Source organism: Hemitrygon akajei, chromosome 31 (assembly GCF_048418815.1).
Source record: "Hemitrygon akajei chromosome 31, sHemAka1.3, whole genome shotgun sequence".
NCBI lineage: Eukaryota > Metazoa > Chordata > Chondrichthyes > Myliobatiformes > Dasyatidae > Hemitrygon > Hemitrygon akajei.
The window spans coordinates 16,346,208-16,373,260 of NC_133154.1; the positions used below are offsets into that span (position 1 = coordinate 16,346,208).

The 27,053-nt window shown below is 40.1% G+C and overlaps 2 protein-coding genes across 8 annotated transcripts in view; both read right to left on the bottom strand.

Moving 5' to 3' along the window:
- Window positions 1-3,644, bottom strand: part of tom1 (target of myb1 membrane trafficking protein) — a 101,986-nt gene extending 98,342 nt beyond the window's left edge. For 3 of the 4 annotated variants that reach the window (XM_073033990.1, XM_073033987.1, XM_073033985.1), the window contains exon 1: window positions 3,518-3,644. In XM_073033990.1, coding sequence (XP_072890091.1) covers window positions 3,518-3,569 — 52 coding nt within the window. In that variant the 5' untranslated portion in view covers window positions 3,570-3,644. The remainder of the gene's footprint in view (window positions 1-3,517) is intronic. The other variant, XM_073033989.1, reaches the window with a different exon arrangement.
- Window positions 3,645-10,948: 7,304 nt separating this feature from the next.
- The window catches only part of hmgxb4a (HMG box domain containing 4a), a 58,294-nt gene continuing 42,189 nt past the window's right edge, over window positions 10,949-27,053 (bottom strand). For 3 of the 4 annotated variants that reach the window (XM_073033542.1, XM_073033541.1, XM_073033540.1), the window contains 5 exons: window positions 24,837-24,901; window positions 22,679-22,790; window positions 15,070-15,266; window positions 13,803-13,925; window positions 10,949-11,367 (listed from right to left, as the gene is read on the bottom strand). In XM_073033542.1, the coding sequence (XP_072889643.1) occupies window positions 11,323-11,367; window positions 13,803-13,925; window positions 15,070-15,266; window positions 22,679-22,790; window positions 24,837-24,901 (542 nt within the window). In that variant the 3' untranslated portion in view covers window positions 10,949-11,322. Of the gene's footprint in view, window positions 11,368-13,802; window positions 13,926-15,069; window positions 15,267-20,401; window positions 20,957-22,678; window positions 22,791-24,836; window positions 24,902-27,053 lie in introns of those variants that run through there. The other variant, XM_073033543.1, reaches the window with a different exon arrangement.

A 27,053-nucleotide genomic window follows, 5' to 3' on the forward strand; every position in this document is an offset into this window, starting at 1 on the left:
TTTAGCTATAGAACCCTTAGCAATAGCATTTCGAGAATCTAAGGACATTTCTGGTATACTAAGGGAAGGTACGACTCATAAAATTTCATTATATGCTGATGATATTTTACTTTTTATCTCTAACACTGAAACTTCTTTACCTTCGGTTCTTTCTTTAATTTCCCAGTTTAGTTCTTTTTCAGGATATAAGATGAACTTACATAAAAGTGAGCTATTTTCTTTAAATGACCTAATGTCATCAGCTTCTCAAGTACCTTCTCCTTAGTAATAGTGACTACACTCGCTTCTGCCCCAACACTCGAATTTCTGGCAAGCTGCTGATGTCTTCCGCAGTAAAGATTGCACAATGTTCAATCAGTTTGTTGGACGTTTCTTTGGCCTCCATTGCTACCTCCCCAGCAACATTTTCTAGCAGTCTCATGTCAATCTTCCTTCTCTAAAGTATGCTTGGAACCCTCCTTTATATTAGCTAGCTTACCTTCATATTTCATCTTTTATTCTTTTCTGTTGGTTTTAAAAAGTTTTCCAATCCTCTAGCTTCCCACTAATTATTGCTGTATTGTACGCCTTCTCTTTTGCTTTTTTCCTGTCTTTGACTTCCCGTCAGCCACAATTGCCTCATTCTCCCCTTAAAATACTTCTTTGCGATGATCTAATTCTGTGTCTTCCAAATTACTCCCAGAAACAACAGCCATCGCTGCTCTTCTGCAATCTCCACCAGTGTCCCCTTCCAATCAACTGACCAGCTCCTCTCTCATGCTTCTGAAGAATCCTTTACTCCACTATAATACCAATACATCAAGAGTTTAAGTGTCTCCCTCCCAAACTACAGAGTGAATTCCACCATATTATGATTATTAACTACTAAAGGTTCTTGTAAGAGTTCCTGATTTCCTAACCAAAACGGGTTCATTACACAAGGCACAATCCAGAATTGTTTTTTCCCCCAAGTGGGCTCAACCACAAGCACTCTAAAAAGCCATCTCACATGCACTCTACAAATTCCTTCACTCGGGATCCAGCATCAACATGATTTTCCCAATCTACCTGCATACTGAAATCCTCCATGACCATTGTAACATTGCCCTTTTTAGATGCCATTTCTATCCCCTATTGTAATTTGTACCCCACGTCAAGGCTACTGTATGGACACCATCAGGGTCTTTTTACCCTTGCAGTTTCCAGTAAGACAAAGGTGTGCATGGTCACAGCAGCCTCTCTGGGTCCAACCAATGGTGTCACTTTTCATCCTTTACATCCCTCTGTTAATTGCAAGACACTGCTGGAAATTAAGAACAGCAAGTGCTGCAGGTCGACCTCCTAGAATGGGCTTGTTGAATACTGTGTCATCAGCTGCTACAGCCACCCAGGGAAAGTCCAACAAATGGTGCAAATGATCTTTTGTGTGAACACAGGACTCTGTTGGACATTAGTCATGTAGAATACTCAAGTCGGGTTCCTTGGAAACACCGACGGTTGGGGGAACTGTATGGCACTGGTTGTTGCACGGATCAAGCCCTCTTGCCACGTTGCAGCCGAGGGGAGGAGACACCAGAGGCGGTAAGGGAGAGAGCAAAGGTGCAGCGGGCATACTGAAGTCCATGCTGCATTGGAAACTAGCCCTTCCTATGAGGGCCAGGCTCCAGTGTCCGCTCGGTGACAGACATGCTAACACATGAGGAACCGCTGCGTGCTTATTCTTGCAGTAATGTAGCTCCAGAACAACATTAGCCGTCCTGGAGCTATTTAGTTTAAAGCCCTATCCGCAGCCCAAGGTGTACTCTTCTGCAGGATACTGATCCCCGTTTGGTTCGGAACCGCTCCCTCTTTCCCCAATACCGGTGCCAACGATCTACAAATTCAGACCCACTACTCCTACAACCAATCTTTGAGTCAAGATTTAGCTCTCTGCTCTTACTGTGCCAATTTGCACATGACTCGGGTAACAATCCAGAGGTTATTGCCTTTTTGATCCTGTATTTTAATTTAGTCCGCAACTGCTCAAATTCCCTCCGGGGAACATCTTTCCTTATTCTTCCAACATTGTTGGTATCCACAGGGCCCATGACAATGGAATCTTTCCCCTCCCATTCCAAATCCTCTACAACTCAGATGAGATGTCCCAAACCATAGTACCAGGAAGGCAACAGAGTCTTTGGGGCTCTCTGATCCTCGCGACAGAGAATTGTGTCTATTCCCCTGTCTATACTATCCCCAATTCCAACTATATTTCTGTTCACTCCCCTGCCCCGAACTACAGGGCCACAGTTGTTCAACCTTCCAACAGCTCCAAATGCAAAGAAGGCTCACTAGATTGGCCACTGAAACAAAGGCAACCTCTCATGAAGAATCTCTCTCATGGGATTTCTGAATAAAAGCTGAATTGGTTCAAAACAGTCAAGACTGCACAGCAGCTTAGTGGTCAGCACAACACTATTACAGCGCTAGCGAGCTGGGTTCAATTTGCGCTACTGCCTGTAAGGAGTTTGTACGTTCTCCGTATGGGTTTCCTTCCACATTCAAAGATGTTTAGGCTAGTAGGCTAATTGGTCACCTGGGTGTAATTGGGTTAGACAGGCTCATTGGGGCAGAAGGGCATTCTACTGCACTGTACCTCTAAACAAAAGATACAATGAATTCTGAGAGGATTCAAGTGAGTAGAAGCCTTGAAGATATTCCCACTGATGTGACACAGGGTCAGGATAAAAGGGGTGAAGCAAGGAAATTCTTCCTTTAAGAAGGGTTTTAAACTGGTATTCTCCAGACCAGAAATCAGTGGATGCTGAGTCACTGAGTGTATTCAGACTGAATGACATTATGCCTATGATGAAATTAGAACTCTGGGTATTTTAATTGCACAATCTTCAATGAATCCCTGAAATAAATATTTTTAGCAAAACAGAGAACTGTTGACACTCAGGTCTTGCAGCCTCTAGAAACAGAAAAGCATTTCAGCTTGGTGACTTTTCATCTGAATGTTCATCAACCCAAAAGAAACTGCTCTCGCTCTCCTCTCTCCACATAAACTGCCTGACCGGTTGAGCATCTCGAATGTTCTGGCTTTCGGTTCAGATTTGCAACATCTGTAGTGCTTTTGTTTACAGATCTCAACCCCAATACTGACTGTCCATTCGCCTCCATAGATGCTGCCTGACCTGCTGAGTTCCTCCAACAGCCGTTTGCTGTCCCCAAGTTCCACAATCTGCAGTTTCTTGCATTTTAACATTTTAAGTCTGATCCCTAAACCTACAGCTTCAAAAGTCCGCCCACTTTATTCGGAACCTTCAATCAACTTTAAAAGCACCGCCTATCGCACGCCACATTGGCTAACACCAAAACACTGCCGTCCCATTGGCCTGCGTTGTTGTCAATCATTTGTGGCCCGAAGTTTAGCCATCAAAATCCTTTCTCAATGCAACTGACAGCTTCTGAAATTGAGTTTGAAGTGAATCAGCTTTGCTGTTTTCAACAGAACCCGCCACACTGCTTCACGCTAGTGCGCTACTGCGTTCCTTACCAACTCGCTGCCCGACTTGGGTGCTGAAGGGATTCCCGTAGAGAAACTCCATCACTGCCGAGCGAGAGAGCGAACGCACCAGCTGTCAGCTGACCCGGGTCACGTGAGTTAACCGCCGCCGCAAGGCCCCATGGGCGCTCAACGTCGCGAGAGGGGAAACAAAATCAGATCTTCCAAAATAATTAATCCCTCATGTCTACGCACATTGCCGATACTGACCGTAAAGGAATGGATCCGCTACTTTTAAATAATATTTTCCGTTTCATTTTAGTCACGCCCCATAGCTTTTGAAGGCTGCAACAGGGTTTTGGCGTGGGGTGAAGGGTGGGCGTTGTGTGTAATACTGCGCCCCCTGCTGCCGCCTTAGGGGAGCAACAGGTGGAGCTGGTAACTGGAGGTATCTTCGCAATCTTAACGAATTGAATCTGTGGAGGAAAGTCCCTTTATTTTTTTTTAAACTACTTGAATGCAATCTCCAAAGCAAGAATGGGGAAAGCGGGGTGATCCTGAACCGTCCATATTTTTTGGGCAGATGGACAAGGATTTTTCAAATGACCACGTCATAAACCTTTATGGTTGATATGAATTAAAGGTTTGTGGCAGAGGAAGAGATCATTTGACACAGGAGGTAGAGCAAAGGGGGCATTGAAAGAGAATTTGTTTTTTTTATTTCAGCTTTGGTTGAAAAAAATATCTTGAAGGGGAATAAAAATGCTGGAAATACTCAGGGTCAGGCAGCATTTATGCAAAGAAAAATGACGTTAATGTTTCAGATCACTCTGAAGCTTTAATCATATTGCATTAGATTTCGACCATTTTTTAAAAGAAAGTAAAGGGATTAAATTGGAAATTATCTACTTGGGTAAAGGGAATAAGTTTTGTTCATGATTTACTTAAGGCTGCTTCTCTCGAATTCGGTTGTGGTGTACTGTGGGATTGGGAGGTGCCATCGGAATAACGCTACTAAAATAACTGCAGTGCATTTTTCATGTGGTCAGGATGAAACAGCTGGAAGGAATTAATAGTTATGGTACTGTCGCAGTGCAAAGAAAGCATGGTACTTTGTTCTGGATGGTAGAGTTTTTTTTTATTGTTATTGTTGCACTCAGCCAGGAAAGTGGAGTACTGTATATTCCATAACATTCTATGGAAAGACTGAGATGCCAGGATGAGTTAACTATTGCAGTCCCACCAGTGCAATTTTGATTTGACAAACTGATAGGATTACTCGTTTTAACACCTTAAAGTCCATGGTAGTTAATCAGTGCCAATTATATTTGCAATCCATTAAAATCCTAATCAATTGTCTAAATATTAAATCATGCAAAAGTACAAAAAACGTTTTTCAGTCTACTCCACTTGCAATGGTATCTTCACCTCCCCCCACCACCACTTTCTTGCTTGTATCTATTATTCTTTCATCAGTCTTAATTTTAATATAGGATGGCATTCAACTCATCTAGCCTATGCTGGTTCTGTAAAAAGGTTTCTTTGCTATTTTGTTGTTAATGTTGGATCATAGCGATTAAAATCTGGTTATTTGATAATAAACAGAAAATATATTTATACTGAGGCTCTGATTCTGCCCTTCTAGATGCCACTGGGCCTGCTAAATATTTCCAGCATTTTGTTTTTAATTCAAGTTTCCACATCTGCAATTTTTGATCTTCACTTATCTTGATATTTATAATCTTGAGGACTCCCTCCAGATGTTGTGAATTGTTGATCCTGCACAGGGAGTAGGAATGGCCTAAATTGGAGTTTAGGTCATTCACATCTGAGCAGCTTGAAAATCTGCTCTGATCTTTTGTTTTCCTCTTGCTTTCCAATTCTAAATCCTGTTTGGAATTATTTCACTTTATGATTTAATATTTCCTCATTAAATACCTTGTCAACATCTTTCCTAGAGTCTACGTGCAATTCTTGTCAACTGATTTTATTTACAACTCTAAAACTCCAATTGCATTTATCTTGGTGATCCTGGCTATTGTATTTTCTCTTTAATCCACATACATGGCCATTTCATTCCTTAAGATTCTAATCCAACAACTGCACTAAACTGACCAGTGTTAGCATTACCTGCTTGATAAAAATTGTAAGACATTGGCAACCACTGGGTAATTATCTGATGTGAATTTCAAGCATCTGTTCCCATCAGGCAGTTTGCCATGTCATGTTTTGGCTTAATTATTTATTAACTATTTATATTTTAGAAAAGGATCATTTCAAGATTCACCTCTCCAATATTTTCTCTTTAAAAAATTTTAAATCCTTACTAAATATCTTTGACTTTTGAATCATTAACAGAACAAATCAACCCCTACTACCAGTTTTAATATACTGACATACAGTACGTACTTTAGAGATACGAAGCATACCATTTAGCACCATTCTGGTATTTATTTCGCAATTTTCCCTCCATCATTTTACCCCATCAGTAAGTCAGTCAAATAACTTATCCTGTCAGAATCATGGAAAACTCCAGCTTTCCTTAAATGTGTTGAGGAGGAGGGTTTCTTTAACGATTTTTCTATCCAAACCCATGAAGAGCTGTTCCAAGGTTGACCAGATGAGACTGAGCGCAAGGCAGAAATTAAAGAAAATATAACCCAAGACACAGGTTATAGTCAGCAGCAAGGTTGGAATAAGCCAACATCCAACTAAGGCAGCACTGCTGGTGGATTTGCTGCCTCACATCTCCAGCAAACCATATTCAATCCTGACCATTGGTTCTGTCTGGGAGTAGTTTATGTAAGTTTTCCAAAAATTTGTCTCCATCTTCCCTGAATAGCTGTGGATTTCCTCCCATGTGTAGATTAGCAGGTTAACTGGCTATTGCTAATTGGCCCTTGTGAGACAGAATCCAGGGAAGTTGATGGGAATATGAGAAAAATGAAATTAGTTTCTATGGTCAATGTTCACTTAGTGGATCAAAGCGCCTGTTTCTGTACTGTTTGACCCAATGATCAATTACTTGAGTCTTGTTTCTTCAGACATCAATTTCAAAAGTTTTGAATTTTAGATTTTTTACTATTTTGCTTTGCCTCTTTTCAGTTTAAAGTTTCTTCCCATTTCCTTGTTTCTTTCTTATTTGATGATTTACTGTCTTCCTCTGTCCTCTCAATAACAAAGGTGGTAGCCCCTCTGTCCCATAGATACTTAAAACTCATTATCGGGCTTTAAAATACAAACTTGCTGAAAGTGTGAGCTGGACAAGGCAGTGCAGACAATGCCCTGCATCAGGCAAATGATACGTTGGTTGGTACTATGAGAAGATTTGAGTACTGGAGTACAGACTCTTTTAGGACAACTTGAGATAACAGACAGGGCTTTCATTTGAAGAAACATGGAGTTAATCCTTGCCTGGAGCATATATTTTCTCACCCAACTTTTCTAAATCATATCATCTGGTCTGTCTATGAAGGTTTTTAATCATCCAAGTCATTGTATATCAAGCTGTAATAAAACAAGGCAACTGGACTTGCTGTGTTGTCTAGATGTTTTGTCACTCATCCAAGAGGTTTCTTCAGTTCTGTTCCATGGTGGTTAGTCTTCCAGCATAAGCTCTGAGCTGTTTAAAGGCCTAGCAATATGAGGGCCATTAAGAGTCATTGAGGTAATGAAAGGGTCATTAATCTTATCTTTGCATGAATGGTCATTACCGCACAGCTATTTACAGGAACAAACTTGATGCAGGTATCTATCGCAAAAAAGTGAAAGGTATACTTGAAAGGTGCATCTGAAAATGTGAAAAACATTATCATAATTACGTGAGGTCTGATACCGGGTCTCGGCCCAAAATGTTGGCGGTTTACTGTTTTCCATAGATGCTGCCTGGCCTACTGATTTCCTCCAGCATTTTGTTTGTGTTGATAAGACTTCTTTCCCATTAATATCTGTCTTATATCCAGTGGCTGATGTATATTGTTTTCAGTATAATTGTGGACTGACATCTTTTAAATGATCACTGATATTATTTGCCACTGACTGTTCATTAATAAATGTGTAATTGGTTAGTTTGGATAGATCAATTTTCCAATAGTCAAATGTATTAATATACCCATGTGTTTCCTATGTTTCCATTACCAATAATATCAACAATGAGTACAATTTACTGTAAGAACGAAAACCAGACTGAAGAATACAAAAACTCATGATCTATTTATATAGCATACAGTACAGCTACAGTTTACTGTGTGCAAATCAAGACCAGGAAGAACTTTTTATAAAAGCCCAAAGTAAAAACAACAAATATTCTAAATCTTTGCTTTCTTTTTAAAAAAGATACAATAAACATACATATATAAACCTTTAAAAGAGAAATGCCTGACTTATTAGGAGGACAGTACTCGATAATTGTTCTGAATATAAACAGATCTTACAGTTCAATGGTGGTATCAGAAAACAAACCAATGTGACCAATTAAAACCACAAACGGTATGTCAACAGAAGATAAAATCAGTTCAGTAAATCTCACTGACCCATGGTTATCATGTGGTTTCCTCTGGGGGAGATGTGCGTAGTGAGGACTGCTGATAGAAAGCTATATATTTAGTTTTATTTCAGTGTGGGTTTTTTTTTAAGTAGAGAAGTAGATTTCTATCACTCAGCAGCAGGTTACAATTCCCAGTTTAGATATGGAGTATTATCTCCCTACTCAGCTTCAAAACATTTCACCTGAAAAATCTCTTCTATTGATTTAGCCTGATAGTATCTATCAAAATTTCTTCTTTCCCTGTGATCTGATCTTAGCTAGCCAGAGAAAAAGGTTTGTATCTGAGCTGGGCCCTAAATTCTGATCCCAAATGTGAAGGAGTATTTGCAAATAAACTCCAATAGAACACAACGCTAGAACAGCAACCCCCACCCACTCAGATTCTTATCAGTGGGTTAAATGATGATTATCTTTTATTTTCAAAGTTATTCTTTAGGTGAGCCTAAGCATGTTCAGGCCAGATGTATTCCCACATTTCTAGAATTAAAGTTTGATATTTTACAGTAATATCAAAGACCTTCGAATTGAGAATGGCATTTAATCCCTTAAAATGTTTCCCAGGAAGCAAGTGATTATACTAATCAACTTGTAGCACAAGTAATCAAGCAATTTCATATAGGGAGATTCGTACAGTCACATACATTCATCTATTTTGTTGCATTGAGGGAGAAAATGAAAAAAATTGGCTTACAAGAATTTTTTTTTTAAATCACTCATTAAAATGTGAATTAACTGAAGATATGGTAGAAAATAGTGATAGTGATTCAGCCAACAATTCTTCAGTTAACATTTGACCCTGGTGGTCTTTTGTGGTCTGTTTAACTGATCTTATCGAAGTACAACTCCCTCCATTGGGTCAGGAAACAACTGATAGTTTTAAAATAATATAACCATTAGGGAAATACTGCGAAACTATCAAACTTTACAGTGGGACAATCATGTTGCTTGCAAACAAATTAAATAACTAAGTACTGTTACAAATGGTACTAATCACTATAATAGTTCAGAGCCTGTCAGCCACTTTGACAACCTTGTTTTTCTGCTTAACACAATTTTTGATGTTTTAAATTATTACAAAGGACAAAATCATGAGCTTTGAATGTATCAATTTCTCAATGGGTGTAACTTTTTCAACATGGGATGAATTCCATGATGAAGGTTAATGACTTTTAACATTCAAATCTCTTACTGTCTTTCCTTTCGGTTAGTCCTGACGAAGGGTCTCGGCCCGAAACGTCGACAGCGCTTCTCCCTATAGATGCTGCCTGGCCTGCTGTGTTCCACCAGCATTTTGTGTGTGTTGTTGTTTGAATTTCCAGCATCTGCAGATTTCCTCGTGTTTGACTTTTATATAGTTGTTTATAGGCTACAGAGGCTGTACAAAAGTTTCAGACATATTGACCTCACTAAAGTAAAGTTTGGAGCAAAGAACATTGGACAGAAAATAGAAAATATTACTTTCCTTCCAATACAGAGCATCACAGCAAGAAAAGTATATACGAGGAAATCTGCAGGTGCTGGAAATTCAAACAACAACACACACAAAATGCTGGTAGAACACAGCAGGCTAGGCAGCATCTATAGGGAGAAGTGCTGTCGATGTTTCAGGCCGAGACCCTTCTTCAGGACTAACCGAAAGGAAAGTATATAGCTACTTTAAATTAAGAAATATCATAAAATTTATAAAATACTGAATGTTGTCACCACAGCATTTAACCCACTGAACCTCCTAGTCCTGCACACAACACCAATTAGTGAAATGGGTTATTTATCACTGGAGCTACTAACATATTCTGAAAATACAATTTATAATGCCACTTCTTTAATGTGCTATAATGTTCACACACAGAAATTTTTAAAAAAACAAGGGTGATGACGAGGCCTTCAGTTGAAGGGGGAGAAATGCCTTAGAGAGATTTAATAGAATAGGAGCCTGAATGTGGTATTTTAGCACATGGAAAAACTTGAGAATTTTGAATTATCCTCCTTGGATCAGAAGAGTTGAATTTTATAGGTGAAACGAAAATAAATCACTAGTAGCATAAGAAACATCAACTGGTAAATACAGACAGAAAATAGTGGCAAGATATTAAAAGTTTTCTTTTAATTCAGCTGATTGAGGATCTGTATTTAATGCTTGAAAAGTAAAATTTGATGGGGTAAGATATGGGCAATGCGAAAGGACAAGGCAATCAGAATGACTGGATAGCACTTTTGGAGAGCTATATAGGCACAAAAGGCAGTATGGAATACTCTAAAAGGTCAACAGTCTCTCTCCTGACCACCACCCAATGATCCAGCTGAGAAGTGTATATTTGCAAACTGCTAAAGATTTGATTAGATCAAATACGATATTCACTGTTGAGACACTTCAGAACCAGGTACCAGTCAAAGTCTGCCTAATCTGAAATGGTTAACTGTGTTTCTCTCTCCACAGATGTCTGACCTGCTGAGTAATTCCATCATTTGCTGTTTTCATTCTAGTTAGGTTGAACAGGATCGGAGGAGGCAAGAATTCACAACTAAACGCAAGATAGACAGACGCAATTATACAGGACTCAGCTTGCTCAAATCAGGTTTTAGAATTACTTTGAAGTAGTAAAATCAGCCATGGATAATAGTAATTCCACAAAACATTATGTTCCTCAGCTAAATGCGCTCACAGTGAGCACTTTATCAGAGGACATATCCTCAAGACAGCTGAACTGAGCCCATTTGAAGGCCATTTATCACAAGGAATGAGCAGGAACCATTGAGAAGCTGCATTTTCAGTGCTATAAGATAATGAAATAAAATACAAAATACTGCAAATCCACAACAGGTTGCTCATCAACTGAAACAAAAGGTGGGCTTGGCACTTTAGCTGTGACCTTTCATCACAGCACCCTCTTACTTTGTTTTTTAGTTGGTGAATAACCTGTTAAATGTTTCCAATGTTTTCTTCTTTTCCAGAATTGGAGGGTTTTTTTACATTTAACATTACAAACTTACAAAATGACGCATACCCGTGGAAACAATTATGATTCAGCAGAAGGTGGTCCAGCATTGGCGTTCATATTTGGCAACAGTGATCCCTGGTAGATCAACGTTAAACCCAATGATCCCTTCAAGAAATGCACCTTCTTTCCAGCACGTCTCCCGGGCTTGCATTGTCTCGACCATTTCAAAGCAGGCTTTTTACAACATTCGACAATAATTACAGTACTATAGGAAAGGGTACAATTCAAATATGCTATTCAGCAGTGAACAATCTTTATCTACAATATATTCAGTTTTCTGCTATTGATCCAGTCCTAAACATCTCTCAAGGTCAAAGTCCTGGCATGATATAAGCAATGTTATCCAGTGTGAGAGCCTGGGTGAATAAAAACAATACAATTAGAAAGCTGTAGTTATTATGGAAGACAAAACAAAGCTGTAGCTATTATGAAAGACAATGAGCAAATTGATCTCAGTCCTATTTATGACGGGTGTGACTTATTGCTTTCTAGCTCTCTAAGAACCACTGAATAGTAGTGAGGCTGGAGGTAGTATGGCTCAGTTCCAGCAACCCAGGTTTGGTTTTAACATCTAGGTCTTGTTGTCTGTGTGGAGTTTGCACATTCTCCTACTTGCTCAGTAACTTCCCACTGATTGTCTTGCCGTCCACCTACACGCCAAGGGCAATTTACAACAGCCAACTGAGCTACCAACCCTAACTCACCAGGTAGGGATTGGGGGAGCAAACTAGAGCCTTCGAGGCGGATGGCAAAAGACTCAGCAGGAAGTTACTAGTCTTCAGGGAAATAAATGAGGAATTGGGATTGCCTGGAAAGCCATCACGGACTTTGCTGGTAAGACGATGCTGAACCCTGCCCACCACTACTCCCTACCCCTATTTGCAATTGAAAATATGGTGATAAACCTTCTGGAATCGTTGCTGATCTTCTATTGAATTATTCTGACAATGCCATTAGGGAGTTCCATGAATCACTTCCTGTATTGTTTGGAAATACAAAATATGTACACACAGCTTACTAGTCAATCCATCAAGGAAAGATTTTCCTACTTACTCTATAAAAACAACTAAAATGTCCAGCGTCCCTTTTAAATCTCCTTTTTCAGGTCTGAACTAATCAGTTCCATGAACTCCCTAGTGACAGGCTACTAAAGTGAACAAACACATGGCAGATAAAATTTAACAGGCAAAAACAAAGAGTATTTCATGAAGAGAGAATCTGCAGATACTGGAAATCCAGGTAACACACAAAATAAGCTAGAAGAACTCAGCAGGCCAGGCAGCATCTATGGGAAAAAGTACAGTCGACGTTTCGGGCCAAGACCCTTCAGCAGGACTGGAGAAAAAAAGATGAGTAGATTTAAAAGGTGGAGGAGGGGAGGGGTGAAACCGGGAGGGGGAAAGTTGAAGTAAATAGCTGGGAAGTTGACTGATGAAAGTCAACAATCAACTTCCCAGCTATTTACTTCATCCCTCATCCCTCCCAGTTTCACCTGTCACATTGTTTCTCTCCAGTTTCTCTCTCTTGGGCCTAAGAAACTTCTCTAGTGATGCCCTGAGGCTGAAAAAATTAATGTCCAACCACCATAACCATTTTCTACTGTATGTGGTACAAGTCTAGCCAGTGGGAAACTTTATCCTCCACTGCTCATCGACAAGGGGAAATCACAAATTATCGACATCAGTCTATCAGCTTGCCACCCAACACCTTGAGCAACAGCTGCACATACCCATAGATGAAGCTGCACAAAAGATCACCATTTGGTCTACTGTGCCACTTTCGGGAAAGGTATCCAATTCCTTCAGCTAGATTCTTTACAGAGCATCTAATCTTTTTCTTCTGCAATTAAATATTCAATTCATCTTTGAATATGAATACTGAAATTTTTCCACCACTACAATAACCATTTTCTATTGTGTGAGGTTCAAGTCCAGCCAGTGGAAAATTTAACTTACACTTCACTTTGACAAGACAAGGGGGAAAATCACTGAAATTTTCCCCACACAATGCATGCCAGAATTAAAGTTTCCCTTTGGTCCTTCTGGTTGATTTGGAAATTACCTTGGGCACCAGGCACAGCAGTTAGAGCCTCATAGCTCCAGTAATCCAAGCTTGATCGTCACCTCTGGGACTATCTGTGCACGGACATCGTATGTTCTCATCATGCCCAAATGTGTTTACGTGCAAGTTCCCTGGTGCCCTGGCTTCCACAAGAAGTAGTTCAGAAGTTAATTGCCTACTGCAAACTCCCCCAAATAAAGGTGGGTGCTGGGAGAATCAGAGTGGAGTTGATGGCATGTGAGAGACATGATTGCGTGGAACTCTGTGATGGAAATGGGATTGGTGCAAGTTGGCATGGACTCGATCGGCTGAATCACTTCCTGTATTGTTTGGAAATACAAAATATGTACACACAGCTTACTAGTCAATCCATCAAGGAAAAATCTTCCTACTTACTCTATAAAAACAACTAAAATGTCCAGCGTCCCTTTTAAATCTTCTTTTTCAGTTCTGAACTAATCAGTTCTCTGCTCACTGATTTCCTCACTGAACTGAGGACCTTCACCACTGATGCCATGTAACAGGAAAGATGAAACTGGATGTTAATGCCATACAGTTTCAATGTACTTGGCAGTCTCCCACTCTCTAGGTTTATCCGAGAACAGAGAGGCACTAATCTTAACTGACTTGAATTTCTGCATGCAAATTAGGAAGCTTGGCGGGAGGGAAATACGTTTCGGACCCTTTAGCATATCATTTGGAAAATGCAGGAGAAAGAAGAAAAACTCACAAGAATTTCTTTTGGACAGCCATTAAGATGATCGACCTGTGCTGTGAGGCAAGTTAATGGACCCAGTGCACAGATTATGGAATCCAGCAAGACAGAGAGACTCCCAGACACTGCCACCATACCCTAAGAAAGAGAAAAATAGTTTCAACTATCCATTTTAGAAACTCAGTAAGTACTCGACAGCCTAAGACATCTTTAGATTTTAAAGTAAAACACAATTCCTCATGGTTTAATTAATAACAAATGAGTTGCAAAAACAATGGGACAAAGGGTCTTAGATGTAATCTCTAATCTGTACTGTAGCTGAACAATCTCTTTGCCATGACATCAATGAAACTAAATTAGCAGTAACATCCTTGAACTCGGTCACAGCTATCTTGTGATCTTGTTGGAAAGAGGGCTAAGTCAGATGTGGCTCCGTTTTTGAACATAAATTATGATGCATATTGATGTGGGTATACAGCAAGGACAAGAACCATAACACACATTTAAATTGTGAATAATAGTATTTTTATATTTTAAATTCCATCCCTGTTGAAACTGGGAATAATGTTCTATACCAGCACCAGCAAACAAAGTAGGCTGTTATTTTAAGAATCTTACCTGCATTTCAATACTCACCCCAAAGAAGGAAGGCCTCTGTTCTCCAGAATAGACTTAATGTTTAAAGAAAGAAATGAAGCCCATAATGAGGTGCTCCATAAATTAAAAACTCAAATCTGTCAGCCCTGAATGTGTGCTTACTTTCTGGGGGCTTCCTATCTATTGAATGTAGAATTTATTGCAACGCAGTTAATAGAATTTGATGACGGTAGTTGTTAAAAACTTAACAATTACACAATTGTTTACAGCACAGAAATAGGCCATTTGATCCACTTGGGCTAAACTTCACAAGGGCTTCCTCCATAGTAACCAGCACACCCTTCTATTTCTTTCTCCTTCTATATCTAGCAGTGAGGGGGAAAACAGGAAGACCTCAGGTTCCGTTCTTGTTCCCAATAGACATCAATAAGGGAATAACGTCGGTACAGTTTTGGAATAGTCATGGGTTGCTGCTGCAAAACACACTTCTGCTCCAACTCCAAAACACCAATGTTTGATGATATTGAAGTCTTCAAAATTTGCACAAGGAACACAAGGCCATGGTGTGGAAAATCAAAGATGAAATTTCAAATTAACTTTGCTGCCTATTATGCTCCTTAAGTTGTTACACAGCTATTCACCAATGGATTTTCTAATCTCTTCCATCACTTCACACACATCTCACCTCAGTTTCCTGCAGTCGGTGGCCGATGAGGCTCAGCGATTCTCCCAGAAGCTGCAAGTGCGCTGCAACGTCGATTGGGTCAGCATCTGGCATTTTCACTGGAGAGGAGGACTGACTGCTGCCTCCGAATGTGACCGAAAGGGCTGATTTCTTCTGAGGTGTCATCATACCAGACAATGATGACGAGTTCTGCTTGCCTGATACAAAGAAAGAATAAGTAGATGTGACAATCAAACGACTGATTATAAAATGAAAACTAAGCAAAGACACTCTGTTCCACAGAATTCTGATATGTTGTGCATCACAGAGTGCACAACCCATCCGAACCAAAATTATCTACTAGGAGCAGCAAAAAAAAAAGAATACCCTAAGCAATTTTGAGAAGACAAATTCAAAAATTCTTTTCCAGCTGCCACAAAGACAGCTGCGTTTTCTTTGAAGTTGTATGTATCCCCAGTTTCATCATTCACGAAGTTGCACACCAAACTCCATTCAGTAATACACATAAAATGCTGCAACACTCTGCAAGTCAGGCAGCATCTGTGGAGGGGACTAAACAGTCAACATCTCAGTCCTGATAAAGGGACTCAGCACTGAACGACAAGTGTTTAGTCCCCTCCAGAGGTACTGCCTGATTTGCCAAGTTCCTCCAGCATTTTGGGTGTGCCATCCAAGATGTCCAGCATCTGTAGAATCTTGAGTTTCTATTCATCAGCAAAATTTTCCCTCTTTAGTTCCCTCCAACGTTTCACCACTCAGCTAGACCATATAGTCAATGAACGACATTGTAAACTCCTATCCTGAGCTACCTACCAAGGAGGGAGTTCAGCCATCATCCATTGACAAAGATCTCACATACAACTTTCCTGCCACTGTTTGCCCATGCTGTACAAATGGATGGCTCTTTGCATTTTAATCCCAATAACCAACCTCTAAAGGAAAGACAAAGACCTGGATTTATACATCACCTCTTATGGCCTTAGATTCCCACCAAAATTCTTCAGGCAAAAAAATATAAGTGTTACAATATTGGAAAAACTGCATCTATTTGTTCACAAAAAGAAAGGCTGGTGGAATGCTTAGAGAAGTACAGGCATCCCCCGCTTTACGGATGTTCGCTTTACACCGCTTCGCTTTTACAAAAGACCTACATTAGTAACCTGTTTTCACATTACAAAGAGGATTTTTGCTTTTACGAAAAATTTTCCCTTGTAAATTAATGGTTCTTCACTTTACAACATTTCGGCTTAAGAAAGGTTTCACAGGAACGCTCTACCTTTGTAAGGGCGGGGGGGGGGCTGTATAAATACTAACCAAGATATTAAGAATAGCATCCTTGCGCTTCTTTAAAATCTTCCGGGAAATATCCTACATCATCTGAGAGACCAAACAGGGTTCTCAATTTAATATCTCATCAGAAACAAAGCACCTTTAACAGTGCTGTGCTCCCTTGGTACTTCACTGAATGTTCAGTTGGGATTTTCTCCAAAGTGAGACTTGAACCCACAAATGTCTGACTCAAAGGAGAGTGCTAATTACTGATTTAATTATTTCCTGATGTAGGAGGCATGTATCTATTTTCTGTCTGTATTGTATATAGTGGCACGTTTATTACGGTAATCTGTCACGTGGGTTGGGGTGTGGTAGAAGCAAATGAGTATCGTTACATTTTCAAAGTGAACTCATTATGAAATAATGTGTACATTAAACAACCTTGAGATTTGTTTGCTTACAGCAGTCACAAAGCAAGGAACCCTAAAGAATCCAACTAAAAAAGATCAACCCCTCAATGCCCACAGAGAAAGAGAAAAACACAAAACAAATCATACAAACAAAAGAAGTGAGCAACAGCAGCAATCCAAACCAAATTGAGTCCTTAGATCCAAATCCCCGGAGTAACCCCAAAGCCTCGGTATTCAGTTCATCACAATAGTGCGGCAAATTGCCACAAAGCTCACAGACATGAAGCACAGCAGCAGGGGGCAGTCTCATAGCCCCAGCATCGCAGAGAACTACCCAGATTATCTGTGCCAGGGTTTAAATTGTCCGAACCTCACACTAAGACCCAGCCCCAATGCCAGCGAATCACACTGGGCCTAGATTTTGCTATTAAAAGAGCCATTCTCGACCTCTCCAAATTGGCTCAGTGCCCACAGTGGTTCAACCTCATCCAACTCTCAACATCCTACCTTCCCAATCTATACAGGCCAACATTTAGATGGTCCAAACAGTGGTTTATGCCTCACATTAGGACCTGGGCGTTGCTGTGGTGAGCCACTCCAGGCCTTGAACACGTTGCCCATCATTTTCTTTGGACCTGGATTTTGCTGCCAAAGAAGCTGTTCTCGACCTCTCCAATTCGGCTTGGCGTTTACACCAATCCACCCTCGTACTCAAGTTAGTTGGGCAGGCATCAAAACTCCTCTGTCCCGGTCTACTCCCCTCCGAATTGTTCCCTCCAACCAGCACAATTCCAACTCCAAGTGCGTCAATTTTGCAACGCACCAGCAGAACACATCCTGAGAATTCATTTTGCCTTCACTCGCTTCTTGTGCTTGCGGTGACAGCTTACCACAATTTAATTCAAAAAGTGTTTTAATTGAATTCCTTTGCTTTTGAACCACCAGTAACCTGTTGCCCATCTTCAGTAGCGCCTTCTTAAACCAGAAGTTTCACACACTGTTTAGTCCAGTTGAGAGTTAGAGGCAACCAGGGAATGATATTTTCTAATAACCGCTAATTTAGTTTGACCACTAATTATGCTTAGTGTCGTTTATTGCACTAATTTCTCTTAGTTAAGCTAATAGGGAAATTATTAGAATGCTTACTTGCATTAATTTCGCTATTATACGACTTAATATCACTATAAGACTGTTATATCATTAATTTAATTTTGTTAGTATTTTATCTCTTCAAGGTCTTTGCTGGTTTTGTAATATAGGATTGAACATACCTTTCTTGATTTGAAATTTCATTATGTGGAAGTGCACCATACTACGTTGAGGGCCCTGGCTTCATCTCTCAGCAGTTTTGGTTTGTTTTCAAGTAACCGCTACACCCAATAAAAAAACGTCCTGACAGTGACAGTAAATGCTAAATTTCTACTATAATTGGCATGAAAACATGCTTCCTCAGTTCATTCTAAAACACCTCAACTTTAGTTTTAAGATGATGTCCTCTTGTTCTGGACTCCCTATCAGAAAAAAAATGTTTCCCTTGTATCTACACTTCCAAATTCCTTTTTGAAAGTCATGATCAGATAGACAGACAGACATACTTTATTGATCCAGAGGGAAATTGGGTTTCGTTACAGCCGCACCAAGAATAGTGAAGAAATATAGCAATATAAAACCATAAATAATTAAATAATAAGTTAATCATGCCAAGTGGAAATAAGTCCAGGACCAGCCTATCGACTCGGGTGTCTGACACTCCTAAGGAGGAGCTGTAAAGTTTGATGGCCACAGGTAGGAATGACTACCTATGACGCTCAGTGTTACATCTCAGTGGAATGAGTCTCTGGCTGAATGTACTCCTGTGAATGAGATACTACTGAACTTCTGAACTACAGAGAATTAAAAGATTGTTTTACTTAGCCAATGTTCATAATTAAACTATTTAGGCCTGAGTGTGAAATGTACATAATCTAAAGGTGAAGAAATACTGACATCCAGTGTCCAAAACTGAACATCACGCTCTTGATTGGGTCTCAGCATAGCTTAACATGCCAGAAAAATTATTTCCCTATTTTAGTATATTTTTTAATTACATTTCACATCAGTCATAGTTAGTGCACAACGTGTGTCAATAGACTTGAATACTTTGGTTCTAACACTTCTATTGGCATGAAAATTGTTTTCAGATCCAAAAGTCAAAGTCCTCACAGTTAAAACATAGAACTCTACAGCACCGAACAGGCCCTTCAGCCCACAATGTTGAGCTGGCCTTTTAACATACTCCACAGTCAACCTAATCATTCCCTCCTATATAGCCCATAACCCTCCATTTTACTGACATTCATGTGTCTATCTAAGAGTCTCTTAAATGCCCCTATATTATCAGCCCCTACCACATGCCTGGAGTGCATTCCAAACACTTACCACTCTCTCTGTGTAAAAAAAAAACCTACCTGACACTGCACCTAAACTTTCCTTGAACAAGATGTCCTCTGGAATTGGTCATTGCCACCCCAGGAAAAAGGCACTTAAATCTATGCCTCGCATTATCTTATACACTTCTATCAAGTCATCGCTCATCTTCCTTCACTCCAAAGAGAAAAGCCCTAGCTCGCTCAGCTGCTCCTCTCAAGACATTCTCCAATCAAGGCAGTATCTTGGTAAATCTCCTCTGCACCTTCTCATAATAAGGTGACTGGAATTGAAGACAATACTCTGAGTGTGATTTAACCAGAGTTTTATAAAGCTGCAACATTACCTCATGACTCAAACTCAATTAACTGACTAATGAAGACCAACACACCATATACCTTCTTAACCACCCTATCATCTTCTGTGGCAAGATGGCGCCGATAAGTGGCGTCTCTTTATGGGCAGCTCCGAAATAAATCATCAAATATTCCTGTTTAAGACTACGACAACAACCACAGCTATGTGACTATTGTAGTTGTCTTGAACAGAATTATTTGAGAATATTTAAGCTATCTAAAAAATATTTTGATCCTCAAAAATTGACAGACCCCGGACGACAGACTCAAGTGCAGTTTCCCTTTAAGAAAAATGAAGCGGGGCAGATGAGCCGGTCTGCAAATACAATTGAAACACAGAGGCTTTAGACCTCCACTCCCAACTACTCTGCTGACAAATGTATAGTCTTTGTAAAATAAAACTGAAGGCCTCAAAGAAAGATTGCAGTACAGGATCGCAGTACACAGGGATTGCTGTGTACAGTTGGCCCTCCTTATCCGCAAATTCCGCATGCGCAAATTCAACCAACTGCAAATCGCGAAAACCCGGAAGTGCTCTTCCAGCACTTGTTGTTCGAGCATGTGCAGACTTTTTTTTCTTGTCATTATTCCCTAAACAATGCAGTACAACAACCATTTTACAAAGCATTTACATTGTATTAGGTATTATAAGTAATTTAGAGATGATTTAAAGTATACAGGAGGATGTGCATGGGCTATCGTGGATCGGGATCGAAAAAACTCGGAAGTTCTCTTACTAAGTAAATCGGAACATGTACATCCAGTATTATTTAGTGTCAGTTAGTCAAACGTTTGTCTTAGTATATAGTATATATTTTACCTTTCTATGCATATAAAACACTTAAGAAGGTATATTTCAGCGCCAGGCTCGGGAACGGAAGTTCTCGGGACTCGGGACAGACCACTCCTGAGTGCGCTTTCCACCGTGCCGGGTTGATGTGGAGGATCAAAAATCCGAAACCCAATAATTAAACCACTGTGTTGCTTGGTAATAATTGTAGCTTTCACCGGGGCTGAGCCTTTCTCACTTTATCCTTCAAAACTGTTCCGATCGTTGACTGACGTAGCCTAACGCTTTTCCAATGACCGATGGCCTTTCACCTCTTTCCAATTGCTTTAGTATTTCCACTTTATTTTCAATCATGTTCGTGATTATTTTCGCGAACAGAAACACTGCGGATTCAGATCTCTGCCGCCGGGTCCTAATGTCCACTGCACTGAAACAGGCTAAATAAGGTCTGGGGTTCCGCTGGGTCCTAAGGTCCAGCGCATTGAGACAGGTTGAATAAGGGACTTGACCATCCACGAATTTTGGTATCCACGGGGGGTCCTGGAACCAATCCCCCGCGGATAAGGAGGGCCGACTGTACTTTGCTTCACGGAAACATGGCTATCCCCTGCCATTTCAGACACAGCGCTGCAGCCTGATGGCTTCACCATTTTCTGCAAAAACAGGACAGTTCAGTCTTTTAAAAGGCAGAGGAGGTGGAGTATGCTTTATGATTAACTCATCATGGTGCACAGATGTGGCAGTACTGTCTCAGTAGGGTTCTGAAAACCTGTGCCAACCAACTGGTGGGAGTGTCCAAGGACATCTTCCCACTGCTGCATTAGAAGGCTCCCACCTACGTTAAAAGGGTGACAATCATACAAGTGCCCAAGAAGAACAAGATGAGCTGCCTCAATGACTATTACCCACCGGCACTTATATCTACTGTGATGAAGTGCTTTGAAAGGTAGGTCAAGGCTAGGCCCTGGGTTAACTGCAATTTGCCTATTGCCACAATAGGTCTGCAGTAGATGCAATCTCAGTGACTCTTCACTTAGCCTTGGATCAACTAGACAATAGTAATACCTATGTCAGGCTGGTGTTTATTGATTACTGCTCAGCATTCAGCACTGTCATTGCCTCAGTTCTAATCAACAAGCTCAAAAACCTGGGCCTCTGTCTCCCCCTCTGCAACTGGCCTTAACGTTGCCTCTCCGGTCTCCAATTCCCTCTTGAAAATCCAAATCCACCATCTCTATAAGCAGTGAGTTCCTAGATCAGTACTAGTCTGAATAAAAACATAAGTTCTTACATGCCTCATGTGCTCTTTGCTCATATTTTAAACCCATGCCCAATGGTCATTGTATTTACCCCATCGGAACCAGTCATAATCTTCTGCATTTCTTTCAAAATCACTTATTCAAGATTGTTTATTGTGATTCTTCATTAAACAGGTGTAAAGGAGAACAAAATTATTATTTCTCCGGATCCAATGCAGCATAAAAATAACACAATAAGCATGAAGAACACAATTTGAAAAAAACCTGTCTGCCCTTTCTTGGGAAAGGCTTCGGCTTTCGTAGTCCAAGCTTTACAGCTAAAATCATCCACAGAGTGCAATGCTGGCTGTAGATTAAATTGACTTATCTGACGAAGAGTCACAATGCAAAACAAAACAAGTACAGCAAGAATTTAAAGTTAAATTAAGTTCAACTTGCAACATATGTTTTTGGACCATTCATAATATAAACATGCACCAAAATACTTTAGAGCAGGGATTCCCAACCTGGGGTCTACGGACCCCCTACTTAATGGTATTGGTCCATGATGTATAAAGGGTAAAAAACCCTTCTTTGGAGTGAAAGAATCAACTCATAAACCTTGGTCTCTCAGCACAGAAAAGGACAAAGGCAGCAGGCACGTGGGAATACTGCCACCTCTTCAATTCACTCAGCATCCTGACCTGGAAATATAATCGCTAGTCTTTTACTGCCTAAATCCTGAAACACTGTCCACATACATTGTGTGAGAACCTTCACCAGATGAAGAGCAACAATTCAAGAGTAATAAGTGTAATAAATGATGCCCAAACACCCAAAAAAAAAGGAATATTTTAAAAAGATAAACCTGTTACTGGGCAGAACAGGGACCATGGAATTAAAAAAAAAATGGGTGCTTCATGGAACTATGGAGAACCATAATGTTGTATCCTGGTATATTCTGTACTAGTTTTTGACATCTCTGAGGTCGGGAGGTGAATATCAAATATCTCAGTTGAGTTGGGATTTAAATGTTTTATTTTCTCTTCTAGGTCATAGCTTCTGATGCACAAGGTATTTAGTGTGCACGATAGGCAGGATGGACTGCCCTTACGTAACATAGTTATTGCTGAGTACCTTTCTGTTTAACAGCGGCCTCTTCCAATGAATCAGAGAGTTTCCGTTTCACTGTCATAGCCTCGGCTTTGTTCTGCTTGTGCTGCAAGTATTGGCACCTCTGTTTCCATACCTAGAATTTTAAGAGAAACCTTCTCATTTTCCATAATAAAAGCTCTCTATGTAATGTGTCTACATCAACAATAAGTAGTCATTGTGTTTGCTTTGAATGAGTCATTGCATAGTTTATTAAAGCTGTAGAATCTGACACAATCCAGTCATACACTAACAGCACTCTCTGATAAGCCCGCAACCACATGAAACTGACTGACTTCAAAGGCAGGCGTGTGGGGCGGTAGCATTTAGAAATAAAAACGTACAGTACAAAAGCAAGAAAGTCATAATGAATCTTTATAAAGAACTGTCACGATTTACTCAAACAGACCCAGTGTTGAAGAACTTCAGAAATAGTTCCAGAGAGGAGGAACTTCAGAAATTTGGACAAATTGGAAAATCTGGAGTGATTCTTAAAGAAGGCTGAAAGAATACCTGAAAATTTTCTATAAAATCATGAAAAATTATCACTGGTTCACGGGTCAAGAACTAAGAGGACATACACTTAAAAACACAAAATGCTGGTAACAGCTACCAGGTCAGGCAACATCTTTAAAACTTAAAGTCAAAGAAATGGAAGAGAGTTCTGACAAAGGATCTTTGATCTGACACTTAAACTCTATGTCTCTTTCCACAGAAGCTACCCGACCTGAGTGAGCATTTCTGGTATTTTCTGTTTTCATTTTAGCTTACTAGCAACTGTAGTTTAGTGTTTTGATATTCGGGACATAAATTTAAGATAGCTGATAAAAGAACACTAGGAAATTTTTACACCGTATTGACATGGAATGCACTGGCTAAAACATCAAATCATGCATTTTACAAATGTAGGACCACAGACAAGAGGCATGAAGCAATACAAAGGATTGCTCCTATGAAAAGGCAATGCTTTTCAATTACTGAATGAGCTCTTCCTGTATTGTAATTATTGTGCTTCTATGAGCATGTCAATCTCTAACCATAGCAGTAAGAGCATATCATGACTAAATCCTTCTTCAAACCCTGCCTCCAATGACACAATCTCAGAGAGGGGGAGGAAATTAAAATCAACTCTGAAAACCTCTGCCTTCCCCGCCAATCACAAAATATATGGAGGGTATATAAGCAAAATAATGCCAAACAAGCCACTCTGATCCATCTAAACTCTGTGTGGCTAGTGCCGATTTTTAAAAAAGATTAAATATTAGCTTTGTTTGTCACATGTACATCGAAACATACAGTAAAATGCGTTGTTTTGCGTCAATAATCAACGCAGTTCCAGAATTGTTTGGGGAGCAGAACGTAAGCGTCGCCATGCTTCCAATGCCAGCATTGCATACCCACAACTCATCTTCAGAATGTGGGAGGAAACAGAAGCACCCGGAGGAAACCCACACAGTCACAAGGAAAACATATAAAGTGCTTACAGACAGCTATAGGGAATAGAGCCCTGTTGGATCTGACTACTTAATGCTTAGACTTAACCATTTAATTATTATTTTCTTAAAGTTTAACAGTCTTACAGTTTACAGCTTGCATTTTAAGTAGTCCTTGAATGTTTAATATGCCTCTAGTGGCTATAAAAAGTATAATTCTAGGAAATTCCGGAAGCTTCTTTCTTCTCCATTATGTGAATAAGTGTTTTCTCATTGGTTAATTTAATACTGCAGTATTGAATAAGTACTTCCTAATTGGTTAATACTTATCTATAGACACGAAGGGAATTTTTCCTTTTCTCTGGGTATAAAATAGTTAACACAAAGCAGTGCCATCTTTGATCTTGGATTTCTCCATCATCGCCTGTTCAGTTTTCCTCTGTTCTATCAATTCTAAACAAAACAATTGTGAAGCTACAAAATTTGTGCCTCGTTCCTGACGTCTAAAAAACCTTGGATTAAAAACGTCAGAATCCCTCAACCCCATTAGGTGATTGTTGGTGCTGTAAAGGGATTGCACTAACCACTATGCTACAGTGCCTCCCTCAACCACATAGCAATCATAGTAATAATACTAATAAGAAAAATATAGTGTGTGCTCAGCTTCCAAAGGCTAGTCTGGATACAGCACAACAACAGGACAGGCTTACCTGTTTATCCTTGTCAGGAAGCTGTTTCCATACCTCAGCCAGCTTCTTGCTGAGTTCACCAAAATCTGTGGCAAAGACAAGCACAACCATCGGTAAGTAGCCGGACCCCAAGTTATAGTTAAATGCAATGATACAGCTTGTCAACTTATAGGAGCAAGGGACTGATCCTCCAACATACTGCATCAGAAAACATGGACCATCACTTTGTTGTACAACTAAATGGACCATCTCCTGAGTTTTCAGCTGTTTCTTTGTTTAAGAAGCTAGTTATCTTATCCCCCATGACAAAGCCTCTCTCTGGCATCATGTACTACTTTTAAGACTGGTTCATCAAATAAAACAACAAATGCAAGAAATTCAGTAGATCAAGCAGTAACTGCGGAGAGAAGTTATAAAATTAATTCTTCTTTCTGCAAATGCCACCTGAGCTGCAGAACATTTCCAGTATTATGTTTTTGTTTCAAATTTCCAGCATCCATGGTACTTTATTTTCATAAACAATGTGGTCAATGTTGTACCTTTTGAAAGAGCTAGCCACCAGTTTCATTCCCTTGCCCTTAGTCCATATCTACTCAATATGATCCAAATCAAAGATTGTGATGAATCAACATATGGGAAAGAGATTGATTAAGAGATGGTTGTTGTGGCACCATTCCAGCCAGATTTTCAATGTCTGGAAGACAAGGAGCTGATTATTGCCTTCAGGAGGAGGAAAGTGGAGGTCCATGAGCCAATCCTCATCAGGGGATCAGAATTAGAGAGAGTCAGCAACTTTAAATTCCTCAGTGTTATCATTTCACAGGATGTGTCCTGGGCACAGTGCACAAGTGCAATTACAAAGAAAGCCTCTACTTCCTTAGGAGTTTGCAAAGATTTGGCATGTCATCTAAAACTTGGACAGACTTCGTTAGATATGTGGTGGGTTAACTGGCTGCCTCACAACCTGGTATGGAAACACCAATGCCCTTGAATAGAAAATCCAACAAAATGTAGTGGATACAGCCTAGTCCATCATGGGTAAAGCTTCCCACACAGAATACTGTCACAGGAAAACAGCATCCATCATTAGAGACCCCCACCACACCCAGGACATGCTCTCCTCTCACTGCTGCAATTAGGAAGGTTGTGCAGGAGCCTCAGGACCCACACCACCAGATTCAGGAACAGTTATTGCCCCTCAACCATCAGACCCTTGAACCAAAGGGATAATTTCATTCAACTTCACTTACCCCAAAACTGAAATGTTCCCACAACCTATGGGCTCACTTTCAAGTTCTCTTCATCTCATGTTCTTGATATTTATTGTTTATTTATCATCATCATATTATTTTTCTCAGCTCAAGCAGATACAATCATTTGTCAACTGCTAGGAACTTTCAGACTCCTCTACTGGTGTTTAGTACTGTGGCTTCCTTAAGAATTACATAGATATTACTGTGTAACTGTTGATGAAGTTTTCCCTGTATCCTGTTATATCAGTCTCAAGTTCTGTTACTTGGTAATATACACACACCATGAATGTGTTTACTTCTAATGGCCACGCCATGGTGTCTTTCTTCTCTTAATTGGAAATTAAGGAAATTTGAGGAAATCTGATGAAATCTGACCTGTCCCCTAAAACCCTCACTAATTTTTATAGATGCACCGTAGAACAAGACCAGAAGAAGCTGCAGAAGATAGTGAACATAGCCCAGCACATCACACAAACCAATCTTCCACCCTTGGACTCACTTTACACCGCACGCTGTCGGAGCAGTGCTGCCAGGATAGTCAAGGACACGACCCACCCAGCCAACACTCTTTTTGTCCCTCTTCTCTCCAGGAGAAGGTTCAGGAGCTTGAAGATTCGTACGGCCAGATTTGGGAACAGCTTCTTTCCAACCGTGATAAGACTGCTGAATGGATCCTGACCCGGATCTGGGCCGTACCTTCTAAATATCCGTACCTAACTTGCACTACCTTACTTTCCCTTTTCTATTCTCCAATTATGATTTATAATTTAAATTTTTAAATTATATTTACTTGGATTTGTACTTCAGGGAGAGCGAAGGTGCAGAATCAAGTATTGCTGTGATGATTGTACACTCTAGTATCAATTGTTTGGTGACAATAAAGTAATTGCTTGAGTGGCCTCAGATGTAAGTTGACCGCTCCCCTGAGAAACACTTGCAGCAGTTGCAGTCTGTGGTGCTGGTGGGCTACTTGGAATGTTGGCAG